We start from the raw sequence: 23,609 nt of genomic DNA on the forward strand, positions 1-23,609 counted from the left end.
CTGAATTGTTTCCGTTATTTTAGAGATGTTTTATTGTTGTCCACTTGGGGTCGCTGTCTCGCAGAAATTTTAATTTCATACCTCCCACCCACTTTTGACTAAAAAAGGTTCGTCATAATCCATTAGAATTTAAGGACGCTCTCAATAGGAGTGGAGAGCTAAATCAGGGCCTAAAGTCAATATATAAATGTAATATTAAAAATAAGTTTAGTTTTTTTTCTCGCCCAGATTGCATACTTTTGGTCTTAAGTTAGCTTGATAGGAAGGTACCCTGTGTGAAATACTGTGAGATAGTACTTACTCTTTTCCAGTCACGATATTCGGTCACCAGAGGAGGAAATGTCCTGTCATTTTATACATTTGTTCACTGATGTAAAAAATAACTGTAATCAAAAGGAATGAAAACATCACACCGTATTTACTCTTATATACGCCATATTTGTCGCCAATGTTGCCTCAAATTTTTTTGTTTGTCTGGGCAGAAAGACAACCTCCCTGAGCACACTGAGTACCGGTGTGAGCAACATCATCATTGCTCGCTATGGCCACACACCAGTATCACACCTGCCATAAGCAGGTGTATGTCTACTACACATAAATGATTTAGTAATAATAAAATGTAATGATTAATATCTATGAATGGGCGACCCGGCGGATGAGTGGTTCGCGCGTCGGCCTCACAGCTAAAAAAAAATTGGGATTTTATTTTGTGCGCTCCATATGATTTGCTGTGCGCAGAGAAGACTACAGTAGTGCGCAATAGCGCACGCGCGCAGCTTAGAGGGAACATTGTTTATCGCTCAAAAAATGATGACTGAATCGAGGGTACTACGGCTTATATGCGCACAAATTATACTTGACATGCACGTAACGCCATAACGCAACACAAAGCGACCGATACGGTCATTTATTTCAAAATAGAGAAAAGATACACAGATAAAACGCTTGAAATTTATTTTGACGTCTATGAATGAAATTCAAGAAAAAATATGTATCTTGCATAAAACGTGAAAAACTCACTCACTTGTGCCTGCCATTGCTTGCTCAGGGCGCCGCCATCTTACCTAGGGATGACAAACTAGACAACTACGGACACACTTCCTGGTTGTACTGCTCACATGACTTCCTTTTCGAATTCGTCTACGTGCAGGCAACACCTTTTGGGAATGTCCAATTCAGCAGACGCTCCTTATACAAGAGAAATTGTAAAATTCAACGATTTCAAGGCAATTTTAAAGGTATAATCCAAGAAAAATACATGACAAAATACCCAAGTGTGATTCAATTTCTTTCAATTTAATTTATTAACGATGAATATTTTCAGAGTTTTTCCCCCACATATTTCATGTACATGAGAAATAAGAAAGGGAGGGGGAAGAAAATATAGTGATACCATAAACCTCTTATTATTTTATTTTTTTTTTTTTTACAAAAGAAAACAATGTTAAATGTTATTTACAGCAGATTGATTTTTATGTGCAGGAATCCTACTACATGTAAAATAAGCATAAGAGTGTGTTATGGTTTATTAAGAGTAAACATCTAAGAACAGCGCACCCCTCTTTGAATGCCCGTTTTTTGTGGCATTTGTCGTTTTGAAATGAGAACAAAATCCTCACCATTTTAATTAAGACGACACTTTTTCTAACTATTTTCATGATGAAAAAAAATAGTTTTATGCCACAAAAATCTTGCATTTGACGAATGCCTGTTTACTTTAGAATTCCAGTGTATTTCGTTACTAACTCTCGTTAGAGCTTAATCGCCCCCAGATAAGCTGACAAACACGATTATTTTTGTAGCTATCATAAATCAACTCCATCGTTAACACGACTTCAAAAACACTGTTAGACCGTTTTATGTTGAGTCACAATCAACACTTAATTGGCATCTAATCAAGAGTACATCTTCAAAAATGAAGACAAACACTGCTTACTAATTCACACCCGTTACGTGCAGTGCGCTGTAAAGTTTACAAAAATAAAGCGTAGAAAACGGAAAGGTTATTAATCAATCAGAGCATTTGAGTTAGGTATTTTTCAAAGAGTTTTAAAAATCTTAACATTATTTGTCAACCTCTACGTGATTGTTAGCTAAACGTAAGGAAGGCGTTAGCCTGTTAGCGCGCTAATGTAGCAACAACAACAAAAACTACAAAAAAACAACTTAAATGAATTTGGCCTGACTTTTATTTTGGTGGTCTTTCATTAATAAGTCATTCCCTTCTTTGGGATCAGGTATTTGAGCAAAAGCTAAACTAGCAAACAATACACGATAGCAAGGACGACTCTTTTCCCCCGTCGAACAATGACAGCCTTTCCATCGTGGTCCTATAAAACTAGAACTCATTTTCAAAGCCGACATTAACGTAAGCATTTGACGTGAAAAATACTGCGAACTAGGGTCACAATCGCGGAGCCATTCGGTTTTCGAGGGTCGTCCCCCAAATGAGGGTTTGCTTTTAAAGTGCGGCATCTTTTCACGTTATTTCTTCAAAGCATAAGAAAAAGCTGACATAAAAAGAGAGAGAAATGCAAGTGAGAAGATTGACAATCATTATGATGGATGCTGAGAAGGAGCCGACAATACAAATCGGCTTCTATTTTTTTGTGGGTAACCCACTAGTTTGACTACAAAGCGACTCCACGCGGCCTTATGGGGACCCCGCCGGTGTCCCTACAAAGTTCGGATGAGGACACGCGACGTAATCTAGTGCTCAATTCGGATGTTTTTGGTTTGGTCGGACTATTAAGTGAAAGCTTTTCATTTTTTTTGGGGTGGTGAATACAATGAAGCGTCGGTATGAGCGTCTCTCTGTTTTCAAACCTGCGAGCTTGATTCAAGTCGCTGGCGTTTGGAGACCTCACTCCTGTCCAAAGCCTTCCGTCTCCTCGATGGCGAACATGAGCTTCTCCTTCATCTGCTCGTAGCTCTTGTAAAGTGGCAGGTCCAATCTGTTGAAACTGAATAGAGAAAAAAAATTCACAGAGAAATTCAAATGTGGGAATAACCACACCCACTCAGATATCATTATATCATTAAATATTCACTTGAAAAGTCGGAGAGTACCAGATGGCGTCAGCTGATTTTTGTCTTTAGAAACGTGTCTATTGCATGGGGCCATTTAAAGCTTGTTACGATAATTATCGTGAAATATTTTTGTCAACAAAAATATATAAATAAATTAAATAAATAAAAAATAAAACAAATCGATAAAAACTTGATCGTTTTAAACTGCAATTCTACTACTGGCCACCACGGTGAGTGGGGGCGCCAAAGGTGATGTTTTCAGATCTCATCTCATTTTCTGAACCGCTTAATCCTCACTAGGGTCGCAGGGGGTGCTGGAGCCAATTCCAGCTGTCTCCGGGCCAGAGGCGACGGACACCCTGAATTGGTGGCCATCCAATTGCAGCGCACAAAAAGACAAACAACCATTCACGCTCACACTCATACCTAGGGGCAATTTAGAGTGTCCAATCAGCCTACCATGCATGTCTTTGGAATGTGGGAGGAAACCGGAGTACCCGGAGAAAACCCACACAGGCCCGGGGAGAACATGCAACCTGTGAACTCACCACGTGTGACTTCGGGGAAGCCAGTTTTCCTTTCCCACCTTCTCAATGCAGAACTTCTGGGGACCGTTGCTCCCTGAAAAGTCAAGCACGGTGCATAATTGGGGTACATCATCAACAATTTTGATAGCCTTTACTTAATAAAGCCAAAAAAACACTTGTTAGAATAACTGTAGAAACATGTTAAGTCATGAAACCATCTTCATCGAGGAAGTCGTCGGTTTATGACATTCTCGACCTATGACATTCTCGACCTATGACACCTGTTCCTCATCCGCCATTACCTTCTCGCATATACATAGTTAAAAAAAAAAGTTCCAAATGATTACCCATGAGATCAGCAAAGCCTCCGACCGGCAGTCGACAGGTACCAGTGACAAACTGGAGCAGCCTCATCCTCTTCTCATTATCCATCTCTTTTACGAACTGTGGGGAAAAGACACGGGTCAATATTGCAAAGGTAAAAACATGAGGTATGTTGAGCAATTCAGTTCTAGTAAAACTATAACGTCTTTGCCATGACCGACTTTCATTTAACAATGCGTTAAATTAAAGAATATTCGAAATGGATCTCATTAGATTCAATGCAAGGTCGATGAATTCGATAAAACTGAATCTGAATATAAATAATCTGTGTTTTAATTCTTGAGAATGTATCAATTCCATTTTCTTATCATATCACAGGCAAGTGATGACAAAGTCAGACAAAGTTTTTTTTCTACCTGGAATTAATTTTATTTGTCCAAAATCATTTGTAATGACAATGGCTATTTCATACCTGTCAACCCAATGGTACTCGGTCGTTTGGTCGCCCGGAAGGTTATTGATATTATCATTTAAATCGTTGCTCAAATTCCCTATATACAAACTGCGAATTATTTAGTATACTTAATGCCCTATTAATTATTAGGCTAAAGAAAAGCTCAAAATTTCCCGGACTTTAATTGTTTTTTGTTGGAGAACTTATTAAGACCCTGACTGACGTAGCTTCTTAAAGGGACAACGCATGTGCATACAAACTCTTCTACACTCACACGTCGGCTCAGTGAAACTGCTCATGGCCATTGTTGGCTTTTATTGATGCATAGACCGTGTTGTTTTACCTTGTTATGTCGTCGGTCTTTTGGTCGCCGGTCTTTTGGTCGCCCGGTGTTTGGGTCCGGGCGACCAAAAGACCGCGACCAAAAGACGGCGACTAAAAGACTGGCGACCAAAAGACCGGTCACGCAACCCAATTGCCCCCCTATTATTGGTTGCAATTCCCCTTATTAAGCGATGAAAAACCGTCCAAATGCAACACGGCACATATTTACTCGCATTGGGCCCACTTAAAAGTCTAAAATTGCTGTAGGACGCAGACAGCTTGACTGTCCAAGTACATTGCTTGCTGACACGCTATATTTATATAGTGAAAAGGTGGACGGGACTGACATACCATACTCAAAGCATGATAACATTAGCAATCGACGATGACGTTTTTGTCTGCTACCAGTGATAAAACTAAATTGGTTTTTCACAATAAACGTACTTAACAAAAATGCCATACAAAAGTTTTTATACTACGTACACCAATTTGTAATGATCAAAAAACGTATAAAATAAGGGAAAAACATATAAGCTGACAGATATGCTTATTCTACTCTACTCTTTATCTATGTTCAGGAGATTTTTATGGCTTTTATTACGACCTGCCAGAACCACAGGATCTGCTTGGTGCTGGGAGAATAGTGTCTGTAGATCGTATTTCTTTGCCAGTCTGTGAGGTCAATCTCCTGCATCCCGCACAACATCACCTGAAGAAAAAAATAGTACCTTAAATCGGGGTTGGCACACCTTGATCAATTCAGTTAAATAAAAATCATAAGATGACCATGTTTTATTTAGATACGGAAACACAAATAATGAAATGAGCGATCAATTTTTTTTAGAATCCCAACATAATCGGTTGCCCACACCTCGAGTTCTTTGGCATCAAAATACTGCAGGTACTGTTGCGGGAGAACCTCATTGAAGCCTTCAAAAAAGGCCTGGGTCTGTTCTTCCACTCCCCGAGACAACCTCCACTCTGCTACCAACCTGCCACCCAAAAATAAAATTGTGTCGGGTCATTTGTTTGGTGTTCATTTCGATCGCCGTTACGACAACATTAGGCAGAACTCTCAATGAGAAGGTTTCAACCCCCACCTGATGTACTCCTCTTTGTTCTCCTCCGTAACTTGGATGTCTCCTCCACCGGTTTTCAGATCGTGGGTGGTGATTTCTCCCAGGATTTCTTTGTCCACGCAGAAGAACATTTCCAGGCCGCACTCTTCAATGTTGTTGTCCCTGCGGACAATCGTTACACTTATTGAGACCTTTGACAAACCACCTATTAATATGTTTCAGCCACAACCATAACAGGTAGAAATACTATCTTTTCATAGTTTTGCCCCTCTTTTACGCCCTTAAAACACATACCGTATTTCTCGCATATGCGCCGTACTTGTCGCTAAAAAAAATGATGACTGAATCTAGGGTACGGCTTATATGCGCACAAATTAGACCTGACCTGCATGAAACTGCAAGGTGACAAAGACCAAACACCATAACGCAGAACAAGGTGGCCGATACAGTCATTTATTTCAAAATAGAGAAAAGATAAAACGCTAAACAACATTTATTTTGACGTCTATAAATGAAATTCCGTATCTTGCATAAAACGTGAAGAAACTCATTTGTGCCTGCCATTGCTCGGTCAGGGCGCCGACATCTTACCTAGGGATGACGAACTAGACCGCTACGGACACACTTCCTGGTTGTACTGCTCACATGACTTACTTTATAAATTTGTCTATGTGCAGGCAACACCTTTTAGGAATTTGCAATCCAGCAATTGATTCATACAGTATCTCAGAAATAGCAGGTGCGATTATTTTTCTTAAGATTTTCCCATCAAAGTAACACAAGCACTCCCTATTAAAACCAGGAATATGGAGATGAAAATTGTGAATCAGGGGGCGGCTTATATGCGAGAAATTGTAAAATTCAACGATTTTAAGGGTACGGCTTTTACGCTGAGGCAGCGAACATGCGACAAAATACGGTAAATGTTTAAAAAATACATCGGGAACTATCAGATATTATTTAAGTTAATTTTTGTACAGATAATTCCGTCAATTAACCTGATACTTTACTACATTCATCGAGGGGAAAACTGTATTGCCATTTTTTTTGCTAATGTTGAATAATTACTGCGCTTTCAGACTGCTAGTCTGTTTGTTTGGTTCCAATTGTGAAAATTGACTTCTTCAACTCTGGGCCTAAGCAGGGGTGGCAAACAGGATGCGGCTCCTGGCCAAAATGAATGCAGCTCTTTGCTTCTTATCATATTTTGTATACACTGTTTAATGTTTCTCTTATTTTTATTCTCTCTTAAAACACACTCAAATTCATCAGGGCCTGTTAAAAACAAATAATAAATTATCTCTCAAAAATAATTTGCCAAATTTGATTTATTTTTATGCTGCTTCTGACATAGGGTGTGGCTCTTTGACTCTCACAGTTGAAAATGTTGGCTCTTTGTGTATAACTTGTTCGCCATCCCTGGTTTACAAGATCAATGTAAATGATTTCTGAGTACTTACTTGATCCAAATGAGGGAGTTGTAGAACTCCGGGTCGACCGACTCCAGATCTTTGAGGGCCAAAGGCTTGTTCAGGATGCGCTTGTAAAACGGCAATGAAAAACCAGTGTCGATGAACTTGCTGTGGAAAAGTGCCTAAAAAAGAGAAGAAAATGGAGTTGAATTGGAATTCTTCCCGCCTCCAAGCCAAAAGAAGACGACATAAACAAACCATGGCAATGAAGCGGCCAATGAACTTGAAATATTTCAGGTGGTCAGGATTAATGTAGGAGGCGGGGTTTATCTGGAGACAGTAGTTTTCTTTGCCGGCATACTCAAAGAGGCAGTACATGGGGTTCAGCACTTCGTGGGACAACAGAAAGAACCATTCCCTGTAAAACAGGAGGAACGACTGAGAACCAGACTGTACATTAAAAAATTGGGGATTTTACAACACCAGACAATAATGAATACTTTTTGCACGGACGGCAACACGCTCGTAACATAACATAAACAAATTTAAATAAACTTGGATTACGGTGCAGACACTTAAAAATAAGTTTAATCTTACCTTACAATAAACTTAATTCTAATTTTGTTTTAAATTTTGATACCTTTCTTCTCCCAGGTTGGCTCTATTTGCCCCGCCTCCACCCTGACTTTCAGATGCAACCTATCGAGAGTTGATTTCTTTGTCTTCCCTTCAAAATATTCCCAAAATGATGCACACAAATGTCCTCACAATAGGATAACGCACGACCACTTGCCAACGAGAAGTAGTATATACTCCACTCGTATTAGCGATCGCTCCGCCATTCACACTCACTAACGGGAAAAAAACACTAAAAAAATGCAACGCTCCGGCCAGTGCTCGTAAAGACATTTCAGGAGGGAGTTGCGACCAGAAAGACAGTGGCCATGATGTTCTTATGAACAGCCTCTCGCATCCACTGTCTGCTCGTATCTCAAAATTTGTTTCGTATCTCTAGATAAATATTTGCCCGAAATTTTACTCGTATCTCAAATTGCTCGTATGTCGAGGTACCACTGTACTTATGAAATAAAAGGTACATCAACCAGAGTCTCGTCCGCTTGTTTCTGTTTTGTACTTGCCTGGCAACACCTCCGTAGTCGAGGCCTTCTTCTCCAGGGAAGATAATCCAGAGCCTTCTCCGCAAATCCTGTGCGTTGAAGCTCATGATCTAAATTGTAAGATTTTTTGCATTGAGAAGTGCATTTATTCTCAAGAGCAACAGTGGCACTGACTATTTCATGAATATTCTTCTCTCTATCAAGTCTTATATTTACAGCAGCATGACTATCATCATGACTTGATGGATGTTTTTGGCACTAAAAACAACGAGTTGCATTTGTAAAAGTTGTATTTTTACATGGATTTTGACTGTTTTAATATCTACGGCCAGGTGGCTTCTGGGCCACTTGATGGATGTCGCGCGCCTTACCTGCTGGAAGGAGTCTTCAAAAAGAGTTTTTCTCGACACATTGATCTTGATGTGTTGAGGCATTGACAGTTGCTGAAAAGTTAGATAAAAATGTGATCAAAATAAACGTTGATATGTGTGTATGTCTAGTAAGTGTCATTGTTTACCTCTAACCTACATAAGGGACTTAAGATGGGAATTAGTACAGTAAACCCTCGAATATCGCGATTAACGTAGACCAAACATGGCCGTGACAATCGAAAAATCGCTTAGTAGGGTCACCCCTATTATAACTAGGAGCAAGAGTGGCTTCCGCTTACGAGTTTCAGCGTGGATTTTCAAATTTTTATGAACTTAAAAATATATATATTTTAAATACCGTATTTTCACGACTATACGGCGCATCGTATTTTTAGCCGCAGTATCAATAACGAGTGCTATTTCTGTATTTTACACACACAAAGGACGCACCATTTTTATAGGCGCAGCCAGGCATGGCAAAACATACACCAGCTTAAACATACACGCTACACCCACATGCTAAAAACAGGTTTTTAAAAAGGCAACGGAATCAAAACTGAGTTCGGTTGTACTTTATTTAGCCATTTTACAATGTACTCATGTCATCATCACCCACAAATCCATCAAAGTCCTCATTTACTGTGTCTGAATTGAACAATTGTCAAAATGAGTCATTGAAAACGCTGAGTTTTATACGTTCGTCCAGGAGGCCACAATCCATTCGCAAATAGTAGCTAGCCATCATACTGGGTGTATTGACAAAAGAACTATATCTCCCAGCAGTCACTGCGCAGTACTTTTTCTACGGGGAAAATAGTAGAGTCGGGGGCTGCTTGCTGTATTTGTGATAGCTGTAGAGGATGGTGTACCCTATCGACTGATTTATTTAATTTTATCGTGATAACAATTTTAGTATTGGTCCGTATATAAAGCGCACTGGATTATAAGGCGCCCTGTCTATTTTGGAGGAAATTTAAGACTTTTAAGTGCGCCTTATAGCCGTGAAAATACGGTATATTTTAAATAGCAGAAACAAATCACGAGGTAGTGAATTAGCGATAATCAAGTGATTACTGTATATATAGGTTCATTAACATGAATATAAATATGTTCATTAATATGTACTGTACCTTAATAAATAAATCAAATTCAAACTCAAATTCAATATTCAGCTAACTAAATCAATTCTTTACATACCTGGCACCAGAATCTGAAGTACTGTACTTTGGCTTTGAAGTCTCTGACATAGGTAATATGAGGCCCATTTTCACTGGAAATAAAGTACACGTGAATATTAGTAAGGGTTGAACATGTGTTAAGTTGTTGCTTCAGTATACTTAAAAGTGATTCTTATCACAGGCATTCCCAGTTCACTAAACCTGCTTTTCGACATCGAAACCAGATAACTGTCACCACCACGTGATGTGATACATTAGTAATGCTGTAGTTATGGGTGTGCGTCATCTAAGGTGTTTCCCTTAAGTCAGGTGTCTCAAACCGATTCCGCCGAGGGCCGCAGTGGGTCCTGGTTTTTGTTCCAACCGATCCAGTGCCGACATTTTAACCGATCAGGTGTCTTCTAAAATAAGTAGAACCTGGCTGCAATCAACTGATTAACTGATTACACTTACAAAAGGTATCCTCTTGTTGGGTTGGAATGAAAACCTGCACCCACTGCGGCCCTTTGAGGACCGGTTTGAGACCACTGCCTTAAGTGAATGTTAAAAATAACAAAAATGGGTCATCCCTTCCCTTGATTTTTAAAATGTATTACGACATTTTTAAATGTCTTGTATAGTCCAATAAATTAGATGTGTGGGACTACAACAGCTCCTAACAGTCTTCTGGGAAGGAACTGTTAAATAAAATCTAAAAGTTTACTTTTTTGGTTGGCACAATCAATCATAATTGGAATGGAAGATTGTTTTTTTTAAACCATGAGGCACTGACAATAAGACATTAATTTCTTGCGTACTGTGACGAACGGGGGTACATACAGTGAGGATTTTCCAGAGCGAGGGTCAATGTAGGTGGTAGTTCTTCTGTTGTGGTCTACAAAATAAGGAATGCCATCGACAGTAAACCTCATCTCCCATCCCTCTGGAAGTGGCTTCTCATTCATCAACCTAAAACAGTAAGATGAAACAACTTTAGTATTTAAAGTGGAGTTGCAATTAAATGTATTCAATAACACCATGCTATTAAATCCCCCCCAAAACTGACCCTTGAGACCGTGGGTCTTCCCACTGTGTCGAGCGTGTTGGATGATGCAAATAATACACTCTTCCATTGCTGTCTGTTCTCTTCTCTGAAAACAAAGACAGAAATCAACACAACTACAAGTACAAAAAAAAGCATTGGAGTTTTACACAATATACATTAAAACATCTGCTTAACACTTTTTCATGTGCAAATGACAGATATTTTTATTTTTATGCTTACAAGACACTCATTTTACTGTTTCAAATCCTAAAATCATCATTGGCTGCTGTTGAAAGCATTAGACGTCCAATCCAATTGATTGTACCATTCGACCTCCCAGTCAATTGCAAGCAATGTGTTAAATGGCTCCCTGTAATGGTTAAAATAAAAAAATAAAAATATTGGAATACATTTTACTGTTTCAAATCCTAAATGTTTTCAAGTGAATTCCAGCGTCTGCAAAATTTTAAGGTTTGGCGTCGGCATGGGAAAGGAACTCGATTGTAACTCATACCTCAGCCAATTTCTCCCCTTATTAATAATTGCAATTCCCCTAATTAAGCGATAATGAACCTTACAAATGCAACGCGTCACATGAGTGTTAAGACCTACCGTATGTATACATGTACATCTATGTGTATGTATGCGTATATATATATATGTATACGTATACGTATATGTAAACGTATATGTATATACATACATATATACATATATACATATATGTATATATGTATATATATACACATACATATATACATACATACATATATACATACATGTATATACATGTATATATATATATATATATATACACATACATATATACATACATGTATATATATGTGTATATATATATACACACATGTATATATGTGTGTATATATATATATATATATATATCAGCAACACGCTCATTTATTCATGTATTTATTTTATTTATTAACTTACTTATTACCTATCTATTTATGTCTAAAATGCCTTTCCTTTATCTGCATTCTCACCTTCTTGCTACTGTGACAACGAAATTTCCCCAATACGGGATGAATAAAGTTATCCAATTCCAATCCAATTTACACAAAGTATGCACTCAAAAGTCCAAAATTTTCTCCTAAGTGGACTCGTGTCCAATCAGTATGCACTAAATTCAAAATTCTGTAGACGCTGACAGCTTGACTGTCTGGGTACATTGCTTGCTAACGCGCTATATTTATATAGTGAAAAGGTGGACATGATTGACATAACATGCTTAAAGCACGACAATATTAGCAATCAACGATGACGTTTTCGTCTTCTACCATATGGGTCATGCCATTGCTGAGTGCTTGCTGGCCAACAAAGAGAACTTACCCCAACCATTTGGTAGAGGTCCAAGAGGATCATACTCCTTGTTTTGTGCGGCTGCTCCCTGGTCCTGCGCCTTCATCACAGGAGTCATTTTACAAAACAGGGTTATTTAACAACACGGCTCGCTTCTCAATCGTCGAAAAGAAGCAAAGTCACTGCACGGCGTAACATCTCACCCCGATGATGAACCTCTGGTTGAACTGTTGCATTGCACCCTGCAACTGGCTGCGCAGGTGCTGCCACTGCTCGTAGTTCCGCACAGTCTCCATTGTGGGACGCTGCCACGTGGTGGTCCGCGTAATGTGGTCGACAAAGTATACGCGGCCCATTTGGTCAACGCGACGTTCCCAGCTGAAGAAAAACATGTTAACCTTATTACTCATCGGGATATTGCGGCAGGAATTCTCTGGTTGAACTAAGTTGTTTGAGTTTGATTAATTTAAAAAGGGTTTAGCACTTATTAATGAACATATTTATATTCATATTAATTAACATATATATGTAAATATGTAATATTGTAGCCGAAGCCTAATTTTCCTCTTTAGTCCCTTGTGTAGGTTGAAGATAAACGATGACACATACTAGACACACACACACATCGCACAGTTTAAGACAGCGTTGTGATCGCAATTTTGTTCGTCTAACAGCCAGGCTTTAAGATGATTGGCCAAGATGTTCGGAGACGGGAGTACACATATGCTAAAAGGGCTTTTACATCCAAATCAGGTGTAAATAAGTCGTAATTGGTATTGAGTTCCAGGTATGCGAGACATGGACAGAGAAGGTGCTTTGGCAGTATGCACTCTTTTTGAAGGGAACTACACAGTCACCTCTAGAGCCAGCCCTTGTTGATGTGTTGGAATTCTTTTTGTACAAAACCTTGCAGTGGAGGAGGAGCTTTGTGTTGGAAGATTTTGTAATCTAAGGTTGCATCTGCATATTTAACAGTATTGTCTCAGTTCAGGTGTTGGATTCAGTGGATAGACTCCGGTCCAAATTTGGGTTCTGGTCAAAATAAAATGCTAAAAAAAAGACTCAAGAAAGTTTTGTCCATGGACAGTCAGTTGGAACCATTTTACTGAGTAACAATTTCTAAAGTGGATTGGAAAGTCTACTTAGTTTTATCTTTGACATTGAAATTTGAGGAAGTTAAAAAAAAAAGATGTGGTTAAAATAGTAGCAGATTTTACCCTGGTGGTAAGGCTTCCGGACGCACCCATGACGTTCTCTTTTCTACGTGGTCGACAAAATACAACCTGCCGTTCTGATCGACCCTCTGCTCCCACCTAGATTAAAGCAAACATTAAAAGAAGCTATTATTTCAGTATGGATTGACTGCCACTTTCAAAGACACATCTGAAAAAAATGCTCTTTACTATTCATCCATATAAAGACATAGATTTTGCTAGTAATTATTTTTATTTATGATAGTGGAAGTTTATTGGGGAATAGCTGAGTGTTTAAAGTGGTGCTAAGTAGATTAGAAAATAAAGAGCTTGGTGGATTTTACCAATTAAGCATCAGCATCTTATTTCAGTATAACAATAAAATACCTTAAAAAAAAGATTACCCTGGGGGCATAGGTCCAGAGTTGATCGCAGGCACCCTGGATGAAATTGCAGGGCTGACGCCACTCATTGGCTGTCTGGTCGCCGGAGGTCCGAGGCTCGACGATGCGGACGCGGCGTTGCGGTCCGAACCCGACGAAGGACTGGAGTCGGCAGCTGTTGAGGCCCCCGGGACAGGTGTCCGAACATCTGAACCGGACTGACCGTTGCTGCTTTCCGCCGATGTGGAGCTATTGTTAGAAGATGCTGAGAAGAGAGATAATCGGTTGGTGTTAATTAACTTTGAAATTATGGTAGCCACTTTGTGAAATTGTTCATTTGAATGAGGCAACTTGTTCTTTTTTTTTTATTAAACCCCTTTGGTGTAATTTACCGATAGCATTAGGGCTTCAGGAAATCAAATATCTATGAATCTTAAAATGCACGACGCGAGATAACCGCTGTATATAGGCTTTGGTCATTCACTAACACATGAAGAAGTTGACAATTTTGATAACCTCTTAAAGAGAGCTGGCCAATATTTTTTGTCAATGATAATATTTTAAACTTACAATAAAATTTTGATAATTTAAAACTGTAATTACACCACCCGACCACCACAGAGAACGTGTGCGCTGTTGCGAGATGAACACTAGTTCAAGACCAACGCTCAGGAGAAGAAGAGGATGACGAGTAAACGTGTTTTTAGCATGTTAGCAATCGAGGCTAACAGGGAGCATAAACACAAAAGGACAATATAACAAAATAGGCGATTATGAGATGCAGGACAACACCGACCCGACCCACTAAAAGATCCATATGAATTCTCCCTGGCGTTTTCTTTCTTTTTACATTTTTTTTATTAACATTTTAATGCCTCGTAAATAACAAATAGCAGCTTAATTGAAAATGTCCTTAACCCACTGTCCTCATTTGAGGACAGCCTGTAATATTTCTTACTTGATATCAAGATGTTTTTCCATTGTATGTAAATGTTCTAAAAACGTCTACTCTTAAACATTCTTTCCCAAAATAAAATGTCTCCTGTTAAATTCTTTACATTATTTTTAAAGCAATGATTCCACAATGGATTTTTGAAAGGAAATATTACAAAATTGGTCACGCAACAAATTTAGCTTTAAGCACCACTGTTCTACATTGCGGAGTGGCCAAGGAAATGAACATTGTAAAAGAGGTGATGACACTACAGTAATAATGCAAGAGGAAGTGGAGCAAGTATCTTTAAGGAAATAAACATCATAACAAATGAGGTTTACTAACCACAACTATTCACCCTCAGCAATTTAACGATAGACTGTTTCCGCATTTTACATGGCACCCATTAAATCACTCAAACAATAAGTCAAGTTGTCCTCAGATCAAATACAAGAGAAAAAAAAGAATGCAATTTCTTTTAAAATGGCAAATAAGTACTTAGCTGTAAAACAACTTCACTGTTCCGAGCAAAGTGACAATTAAAAGGTATGTAATATTGTGATAACGCTAACCTGTCTAAATTAATTTCAGAGATAGATGGGCTTTCTCTATTGAATTTTGAATGACAGACCTGGAGAAGAGGTGGGTCTGCGCGGCGTTGGAGGAGGAGGTCTGGAGGGTCTGGGTGGCCGCAGGGGGCGCACGCTCCCCGTCGACGCCAGGGGAGAACCAGAACTGGTCCCGGACCTTCGGCCCCGGGGCGACGAGCGGTGTTCTGTGTTGTCCAAAGCGGGGGAACTATCTCGGCTGTGTCTACAAATTGAAACGGTTGAGAAAACGGGAACTTAAACTTACAGAAACTTTTGACATTCACAAATAAAAAGTCGTTTCTATACCTTGGGGTATGTTCTCCATTGGGACGAGAGTCTCCATTTGATAGATCTGAAGACGAGGAAATGGAGCTCAAAGAAAAAAACAAAGCTTCGAGAATGCAAATATGTCTTGTTGTAAAGTTGTGTTTTTCTTTTAACCAGGGACTCTTATCCTTATTTTGTCTCTGAAATTCAGGGTTGCTGTGACATTACTGATTCACTCACTCAGATGCTCAACTTCAGCCTTGGCGAACATTTCGGGGTCGACCGTCATTCCGTCTAAGCAGACTGAAAGATCTCCCACGACGTCCTTTTGGTCACGGTCCGTACACAGCTGGATGGTCTGCACCACGTCAGAGACTAGATGGGAGTGACAAGGCGTCCAAATTGGTACGAATCAGCCAGGGATGCTACATCTTCTAGATCAGGGTGTCAAACTCATTTTTTGTCGCGGACCACGTCATAGTTTTGATTTCATCTGGAGGGCTGTTTGCTATGTCTTCCAACAAGGCTGACAAAATTAATCCATTAATGAATTGAGCTTTTCCAATCGTGCTGTTCGATAATAATTAAAGTTAGTACAAATCTTCTGAGCCTTTTAATCGCAAATATTTTCTTGTAGTGGATTTTTTTAATCAGAAAAGAGGGCAAAGATTAAATCTATCATGTTTTATCCTCTTGTTTTTTATTTTAAAAGGAAAACGTTGTTTTTAAAAATCGGTTTATTTACAGTGAAAAATAAAAGGAGAAAGAGGAAAGATTTTAGATATAATATTTAGATTTTTTTTAATTGGATTAAAAGAAATAGATCAAAAGCCCAAAATATTCCATTTGTTTTAGATACAAAACTGATTTTAAAAATGCCTTTTAAACTAAAAAAAATAATGAAATGCAATTTTGGATGTAAAATTTTTAAAAATATTGAAAGTGCTTTTTGAACTAAAAACAACACAAAAAGAAGAACATTCGATTTGGGATTTAAAAAATTGCAATTATTGATTTAAAAAGGGTAAAAACAGCAAATATTCCATTTAAATCTATAATCTTCATTTGAATTTGATCATAAAACAGAAAGTTGGCACTCATGACTAACTTTCTCAGTCCGCACAAAATGATGCGGTGGGCCAGTTTTGGCCCCTGGACCGCCACTTTGACACCAGTGTTCTAGATTATACTTTCACTCCTAAACCCGGACGGAAGGCACAGTACATGGAAGCCGTTACCACTCACGTTTCATGTTGTTCGACTTGAGCGTGGCACTGATGTCCAATTTAGCCATGCCGAGAAGGACGTCAGACTTCAGGGTTTGATGGCTCCACACTCGAAACACCAGTTTGCTGAAGGGAGTCACTTTCCTGCCCAAAACAAATATAAACCTCTCAGGATTTTCACATTATTATCAACATTTAAAAAAAATATATGTATTTTTTTTACTTTCCTAAAAATCCAACGCATTGAAGCCGCGAAAGTTGAAACTGCGATATTCGAGGGATTACTGTAGTTCTGAGCTCAAACGCTAATATGCCGCAATTTAAAGCTCACAATTCATCAAAAGACTCTTATATCCTAGTGAAGGCCACTCTTTCAAATATACGTTTTTTGCGGGTAAAAAGCACTTGTTACTGTCCAGTCCCCCCAAGCACGGTCGCTTGTGTAAGCAGCAAAACCTTTGTGTTGTTTTGAAAGCAGACAATGGCGTTGAAAACCTATTTAGGGCGCTGACATGGGCAAGCAAATAGTTCACATTGTCATAATCCCCTAACATTTTGCACAGAAAAAGTATTTTCAAACCCCATTGCTGCATAGGGGTGCTTTTTAACAGACAATCAAAGACTTCTTCAAATGTCACATGCCCAAAATGTGGTTGTAGCCTCCCGGAAACAGTTGCAAAAATGTGAGCTGCCTTATGTTTGTTACAATAATGCAACATAACTAAACAATGACTATGGTGCATATTTTAAAAATAAAATAAAAACGTGAGAACTGAACTTTTTGTGAAAACAACAAAAAACTGAACTAAGTTACTAACACAAGCAAAGTTTTGGCAGCTAGTTATTTGTAATCAATGGTAGTAATATGGATGTTTTATTGTAATATTTTACAAACAATTTTTAAAAGTTTTAGATTTCTTTCCTTAGTATAATTCAAGAGGCAATTACATTTTTTAACGACATTGCCAAACTGTCTTGGACGAGCATTCTGAATTTCCAGCTAAGATTTTGGAACACTTCATAAATTTTGGCAATGAAAAGAATATGCAATAAATGTGTTGTTTTGGTAGGACACGTGGAAAATGGTCTTCTTGCATTATTTTCTCACATATCTTTATAATTATAAGCCTGGCGGACCACGACGCCTTTCTATGATTGAATTGAATGCTTTTATTGTCATTCAAGTATAATGAGATTTACCGCATTTACTCGCATATAAGCCGCACCCTTAAAATTGCCTTAAAATCAAAATTTTACAAATTCTCTAGTATAAGACGCACCCTGATTCACAATTTTATTTTTTTTAAATTTCATTCATAGACGTCAAAATAAATTTTGCTTAGCGTTTTATCTGTTTATCTTTTCTCTACCGTATCGGGCGCATTGTCTTGCGTCATGGCGTTCCGTCTTTGTCACCTTGCAGTTTCGTGCATGTCAAGTCTAATTTATGCGCATATAAGCCGTACTCTCGGTTCAGTCATCATTTCTTTGAGCGACAAATACGGCTTAGATGTGAGAAAACCGGTAAATCAGATTGGACACATTGGAATGTAACTGTATCTAATCCCATTCATTATCGGCTGGTCTGAAAGTGTGAGCCAGTCCGACAATTGTGAAAAAGTATTAAAGTAATCGAAGGACAGAACAAAGAGACTAACATCACAATGACTAATTCATGGGAGAACAGTTTCTTAATGACAGTGTTTTACTATAGAGGAATTCCAGGCATCGTAACCGACGAAAACTTTTCGTCTGCATTCCTGTCAACAAATAACAATCTGTGATCTTTCTTCATGAACTTACACCTTAAGCGGCTGCTTCCATTTGGGACTGTGGGTGTTGCTGCATTTCTCCGTTTTCCTGGACTGGCCATCGACAGTGACTTCGACATAAGGGCTGGGACCAAACCAGTTTTTCTTGTTTTCTTTCAGTTTTGCTGATAGCACTGAAAAAAAGAAGACACGAGCAAGCGCAGAAGATAGTTACATGAAAATTGTGTTGCCATGAAACCGGAAAAGCAGAGGTGTCAAAGTCACTTTGGTTCACGGGCCACATTCATGCCAACTAGATTTCAGGTTTATTTTGAGCTAAAAATGCTAACTACCGTATTTACACGACTATATGGCGCATCGTATTTTAGTGTCAGTAACGAGTGCTATTTCTGTATTTGACACACACAAAGGACGCACTGTTTTTAAAGACGCAGCCAGGCATGGCAAAACATACAGCAGCTTAAACATACACGCTACACCCACATGCTAAAAACACGTTTTTGAAAAGGCAACGGAAGCAAAACTGAGTTCGGTTGTACTTTATTTAGCCATTTTACAATGTACTCACGTCACCATCACAAATCTATCAAACCCCTCATTTTCTGTGTCCGAATTAAACAATTGTCCAAATGAGTCATCGAAAACACTGAGTTTTATACGTTCGTCCAGGCGGCCACAATCCATTCGCAAATAGTAGCTAGCGTAACTATTCCGGCGCTGCCTTCCACGCTTCGTAAAGCTGTGTTGATGTCGATGTCCAGGCCACAATCCATTGGGTGTATTGACAAAATAACTACATATCCCAGCAGTCACTGCGCAGTACTTTTTCTACAGGGAAAATTGTAGAGTTGGGGGCTGCTTGCCGTAGTTGTGAGAGCTGTAGAGGATGGTGTACCCTATCGACTGATTTATTTTATTTTATCGTGATAACAATTTTAGTATTGGTCCATATATAAAGCGCACTGGATTATAAGGCGCCCTGTCTATTGTGGAGAAAATTTAAGACTTATATGCGCCTCATAGTCGTGTAAATACGGTAAATGGCCGTTGTTGACAGCACTAGACGTCCAATCCATTTTGATGGCCATCCGCCCCTTCCAGTCAAAATGGATTGGACATCCAGCAATAAAAGATGAGCATCCACAGCCTGTTTTATTGAATTGCACATCTATCTTTGTCAATGGGAACCAATTGGTTCATTTTTATTTACAGGTCACCATTTCTAAATGTTAGATTATTTCTATTAATATTGCAGGAATTTTAAGGGCTGCCCCTTGTTGGTTTCTTGCTTTCTGATGATTTTAGGGCATTTTTTGTTGGTTTTGGGACATTTTAAGGTTTCTTGTTAAATCATTGGCTGCCATTGATGGCGCCATTTTGCCTGGTCAGACACAAAAATCAAATGTGACCGCTGAAAGGAATTCGGGCAAAGTGTGGTAGTGCACACACTCAATCACACAACTTACAAAATTATGGTTTTACAGCACCATGCCCCTAAAAAAATAAAAGCATTTGATTCTGTATGTACAGTATAAAGGAACTACAGGGCCGGATCGGAGCCCCCAGTGGGCCACTTCTGGCCCGGGGTCGGTATGTTTGACACCCCTAGGGTCAAGCAATTGATTGTTGGGCTTTTATATTTAAATAAAACCCTAATTAGGTCTAAATTATACCACTTGGCAGGAGCCCCACTCATACATAGATGGTGGCATGGTTGGACCTTTTTTCAAAACGTGTTTTGTATTGTACTATAAGAACACAAACAGTGGTGCCTGGCAGAGTAAATAATGACGGACGGTGTGAGAGAAATTGTAATTGTAATGTGAAGCCTCTAGGCGAAGACACTAAAAAAATATTTTAAAAATCCTAGAGAGAAAGTGGAACTGAGAAAAATAAACGAGATACTGTCCACAAAAAGATAAATATTGAACTTACCTGTAATTTTTAGCTGCACCCTCATAGGGTACCCATTGGAACTGCCGGACTTGGTAACTTCACTTGCCATGACATAGGACTGAGATGATGCCTACACCCCAAAACAAACAAAAATGGATCCTCATTAGCTAAACTTTGCACCGTATTGGAAAGAAATTCAGAACAACGTACAAATGCAACGAAGCACATATTTATTCACATAGGGCGTACTTAAGTCTAAATTTTTCCCCTTTTGTATGCATTAAATTCAAGATTCTGTAGATGTCGCTGACTGCTTGATTGACTCGGTACGGTACTCGGACGTTTCGTCGAAAGACGTTTGGTCCCCGGACGTTTGGTCGCCGGGTTGTTACTGTTGAAACCAGCTCTCAAAATTATAATCATGAGAGAGAGTGAGTTTAATATCTAAATATCTAATATCAAAATATCAACAGTAAATTCTCTGTCATAATTTGACAGCGAGCGAACCCGGCGACCAAACGTCCGGTCGACCAAACGTCCGGTCGACCAAACGTCCGGTCGACCAAACGTCCGGTCGACCAAACGTCCGGTCGACCAAACGTCCGGTCGACCAAACGTCCGGTCGACCAAACGTCCGGTCGACCAAACGTCCGGTCGACCAAACGTCCGGTCGACCAAACGTCCGGTCGACCAAACGTCCGGTCGACCAAACGTCCGGTCGACCAAACGTCCGGTCGACCAAACGTCCGGTCGACCAAACGTCCGGTCGACCAAACGTCCGGTCGACCAAACGTCCGGTCGACCAAACGTCCGTTCGACCAAACGTCCGTTCGACCAAACGTCCGTTCGACCAAACGTCCGTTCGACCAAACGTCCGTTCGACCAAACGTCCGTTCGACCAAACGTCCGTTCGACCAAACGTCCGTTCGACCAAACGTCCGTTCGACCAAACGTCCGTTCGACCGAACGTCCGTTCGACCAAACGTCCGTTCGACCAAACGTCCGTTCGACCAAACGTCCGTTCGACCAAACGTCCGTTCGACCAAACGTCCGTTCGACCAAACGTCCGTTCGACCAAACGTCCGTTCGACCAAACGTCCGTTCGACCAAACGTCCGTTCGACCAAACGTCCGGTCGACCAAACGTCCGTTCTACCAAACGTCTGGTGACGATGATCAAAAACGTATAAAATATGGGAAAATGTATAAGCTGACAGGTATGTGCTAGATTCAAACAACTGCAAACAAACAACAACAAGACAAACTGGTGACAATCAAGGGGTTAATACTCCAAAATAAAAACATTTAAAAAATCTGATCATTCGCACCTACTTTCAATGCCTTGAAAATGACGTAATCTGGCCCAATTTCTGATCACCTCAATTGATTTCTGGCGTTTCAGAAGCAGGGCAGCAATCAACCATGTCAACCCTGTCATTCACAGAGAGAATTTGTCACAAACCCAAGCAGACAATCGGAAAAAATAGATTCTGCTGCCATAAACACTACCTTTACATAGCCTATATTTATGTGATATACGAGTTGCTGTAAATAACTCAACGCGTGGCGACGGCGGTTTCGGTTGTCCTGCGTTTCTATGGAAATTCCAAGTATATATATCTTTAGCAACAGTTGTCAAAAGTGTTTATAATAGTATGTTTGACTTAATCATTTAACCAGAAAGAAATACACGTTTGGTTAGTTATAATCCTGGGCGCGGTGTGTTCATTATACTCCATAAGAATACTTGTAGCTTAGAAAAGCTAATACCACACTCGGTCATGCTCGTCTAACCAAGAAAGCAGTTATCAAAATAAAACTCTTAGAACACATAATTAATCCCCGGTGGCTATTTTGTGTACTCTATAAAAGGATTTAGTGTGGATAAGGTAATCTACTCCAATTAGCATGGTAAGGAGCTAACACCATGGGCTCGTTTCTTCGAAAAACAGTGAGGGAGTGCGCTGACTGTGACAAATAAGTGAAAATATTGAATTAAATGCTTTTATTGTTATTATACGGAAGTACAAATTGGACGGAGTTGCTGCCCTGCTCTGTCTTGTTTTGTTTTGCTTGTCTGTTGCTTGTCAGCAAGCCAGGAAGCTAGAAAGGCAGCCCAGCTAGCTGCGAGCTCGCTGGCCAATATCATCGAGATAGCATCAAGCCCAAAGTCCACGCCTTGTAAAACCCTCAAAAGCACGCATGAGCACGACGGCTAATGGGTTCGCTTTCCCTTACCTTCACTCGAGGAGACGCTTGGAACGCGAATTGACACCGTTTTAAAGAATTAGCCGAGGTTTTAAGGCGGACTGTTTTGGTAGCGGGTTGACTTCGAGGAAGTAGAAACTTCGACCATCTTCCCAAACTCGTGTCACGTGACGCGTGACGTAGGCGGAGCGTGCGTATGGGGTTTGGGATTGGACGATAGTTGCGAGTTGTTTTTCCTGTTAATATTTGGTAGATGGCTAATGTGCGCTGTTAGGTCATGGAAGGGGCGTTGCCGCTTGGTGGCCATTTTGCGTCAGAGTCGTTCGATCAAAATAAACAGTTTTGAACCGATTTTCAAAGGGTTTGTTTTTAAGAAATTAACGAAAATATACGAACGTTTAGTTTTGTGCTTACGTACTTATTTTGCTACTACCATGCAACTGTGATTAAAAACATTGTATATACAAGGTTAAGGTATTACATTTGCTATATTTTCAATTGAAATGTATAACTATAGTAATTTGAATCAGATTTCTGTTATATTTTTGGGGTGATGTGTTAAACTTGATGTCTAGTTTTTCTAATTGCTGTTTTGTGCTCTGCATTTTCAGAAGAAAAAAAGAATATTGAATATGTCTCTTAGTATTACTTGATTGCAAATGTTTAATAGTTTTAATTGTATGCTGGGAAGGTTATATATATATATATATATATATATATATATATATATATATATATATATATATATATATATATATATATATATATATATATTTACTTAATATAATTTGGATTTTTACTAAGTAATTTCACATTCATAATTTGGATTTTTATTAAGTAATTTCACATTTATACCCAAGTTCAATTTACGAATTATATTGTAACTGAGGGCAAGCGAGTTAAAGCTCGTTAAAATATAAAACAGGCAAAAAAAATGTGTACAAACAAACAGCAGGTGACAGTATCTTGCTTTTTACATG

The 23,609-nt window shown here is 39.2% G+C and overlaps 1 protein-coding gene across 2 annotated transcripts; it reads right to left on the bottom strand.

Annotated features, from left to right (window-relative positions):
• Nucleotides 1-1,280: 1,280 nt before the first annotated feature.
• itchb (itchy E3 ubiquitin protein ligase b) lies at nucleotides 1,281-22,819 on the bottom strand. Of its 2 annotated transcripts, XM_077614799.1 has the most exons (25): nucleotides 22,660-22,819; nucleotides 21,750-21,852; nucleotides 20,462-20,552; nucleotides 18,558-18,699; nucleotides 16,774-16,898; nucleotides 15,769-15,903; nucleotides 15,568-15,613; nucleotides 15,303-15,484; nucleotides 13,759-14,002; nucleotides 13,379-13,474; nucleotides 12,365-12,539; nucleotides 12,192-12,261; nucleotides 10,863-10,947; nucleotides 10,637-10,765; nucleotides 9,837-9,909; nucleotides 8,640-8,711; nucleotides 8,290-8,378; nucleotides 7,409-7,568; nucleotides 7,199-7,332; nucleotides 5,760-5,900; nucleotides 5,531-5,651; nucleotides 5,264-5,368; nucleotides 3,905-4,001; nucleotides 3,579-3,651; nucleotides 1,281-2,963 (listed from the first exon to the last, which is right to left on the bottom strand). In XM_077614799.1, exons 3-25 carry the CDS (start codon nucleotides 20,529-20,531, stop codon nucleotides 2,864-2,866), a joined length of 2,664 nt encoding a protein of 887 aa, XP_077470925.1. In that variant the 5' UTR covers nucleotides 20,532-20,552; nucleotides 21,750-21,852; nucleotides 22,660-22,819; the 3' UTR covers nucleotides 1,281-2,863. The 2 variants fall into 2 exon arrangements, with proteins under 2 accessions (XP_077470925.1, XP_077470917.1); XM_077614791.1 differs by lacking the exon at nucleotides 21,750-21,852.
• Between the last annotated feature and the right edge of the window lie 790 nt (nucleotides 22,820-23,609).

This window comes from Stigmatopora argus, chromosome 1 (assembly GCF_051989625.1).
Source record: "Stigmatopora argus isolate UIUO_Sarg chromosome 1, RoL_Sarg_1.0, whole genome shotgun sequence".
Classification (NCBI taxonomy): Eukaryota; Metazoa; Chordata; class Actinopteri; order Syngnathiformes; family Syngnathidae; genus Stigmatopora; species Stigmatopora argus.

Bases quoted from the DNA above. Each gene is read 5' to 3' on its own strand.
- itchb (XM_077614791.1), bottom strand. From the start codon at position 20,531: ATGGCAAGTGAAGTTACCAAGTCCGGCAGTTCCAATGGGTACCCTATG. The intron at 15,614-15,768 runs GTGAGTGAATCA...CCTCGTCTTCAG, and splicing joins GGCTGAAGTTGAGCATCTGA to ATCTATCAAATGGAGACTCT. The intron at 2,964-3,578 runs GTGAGTTCACAG...TTCTCTATTCAG, and splicing joins CTTCCCCGAAGTCACACGTG to TTTCAACAGATTGGACCTGC.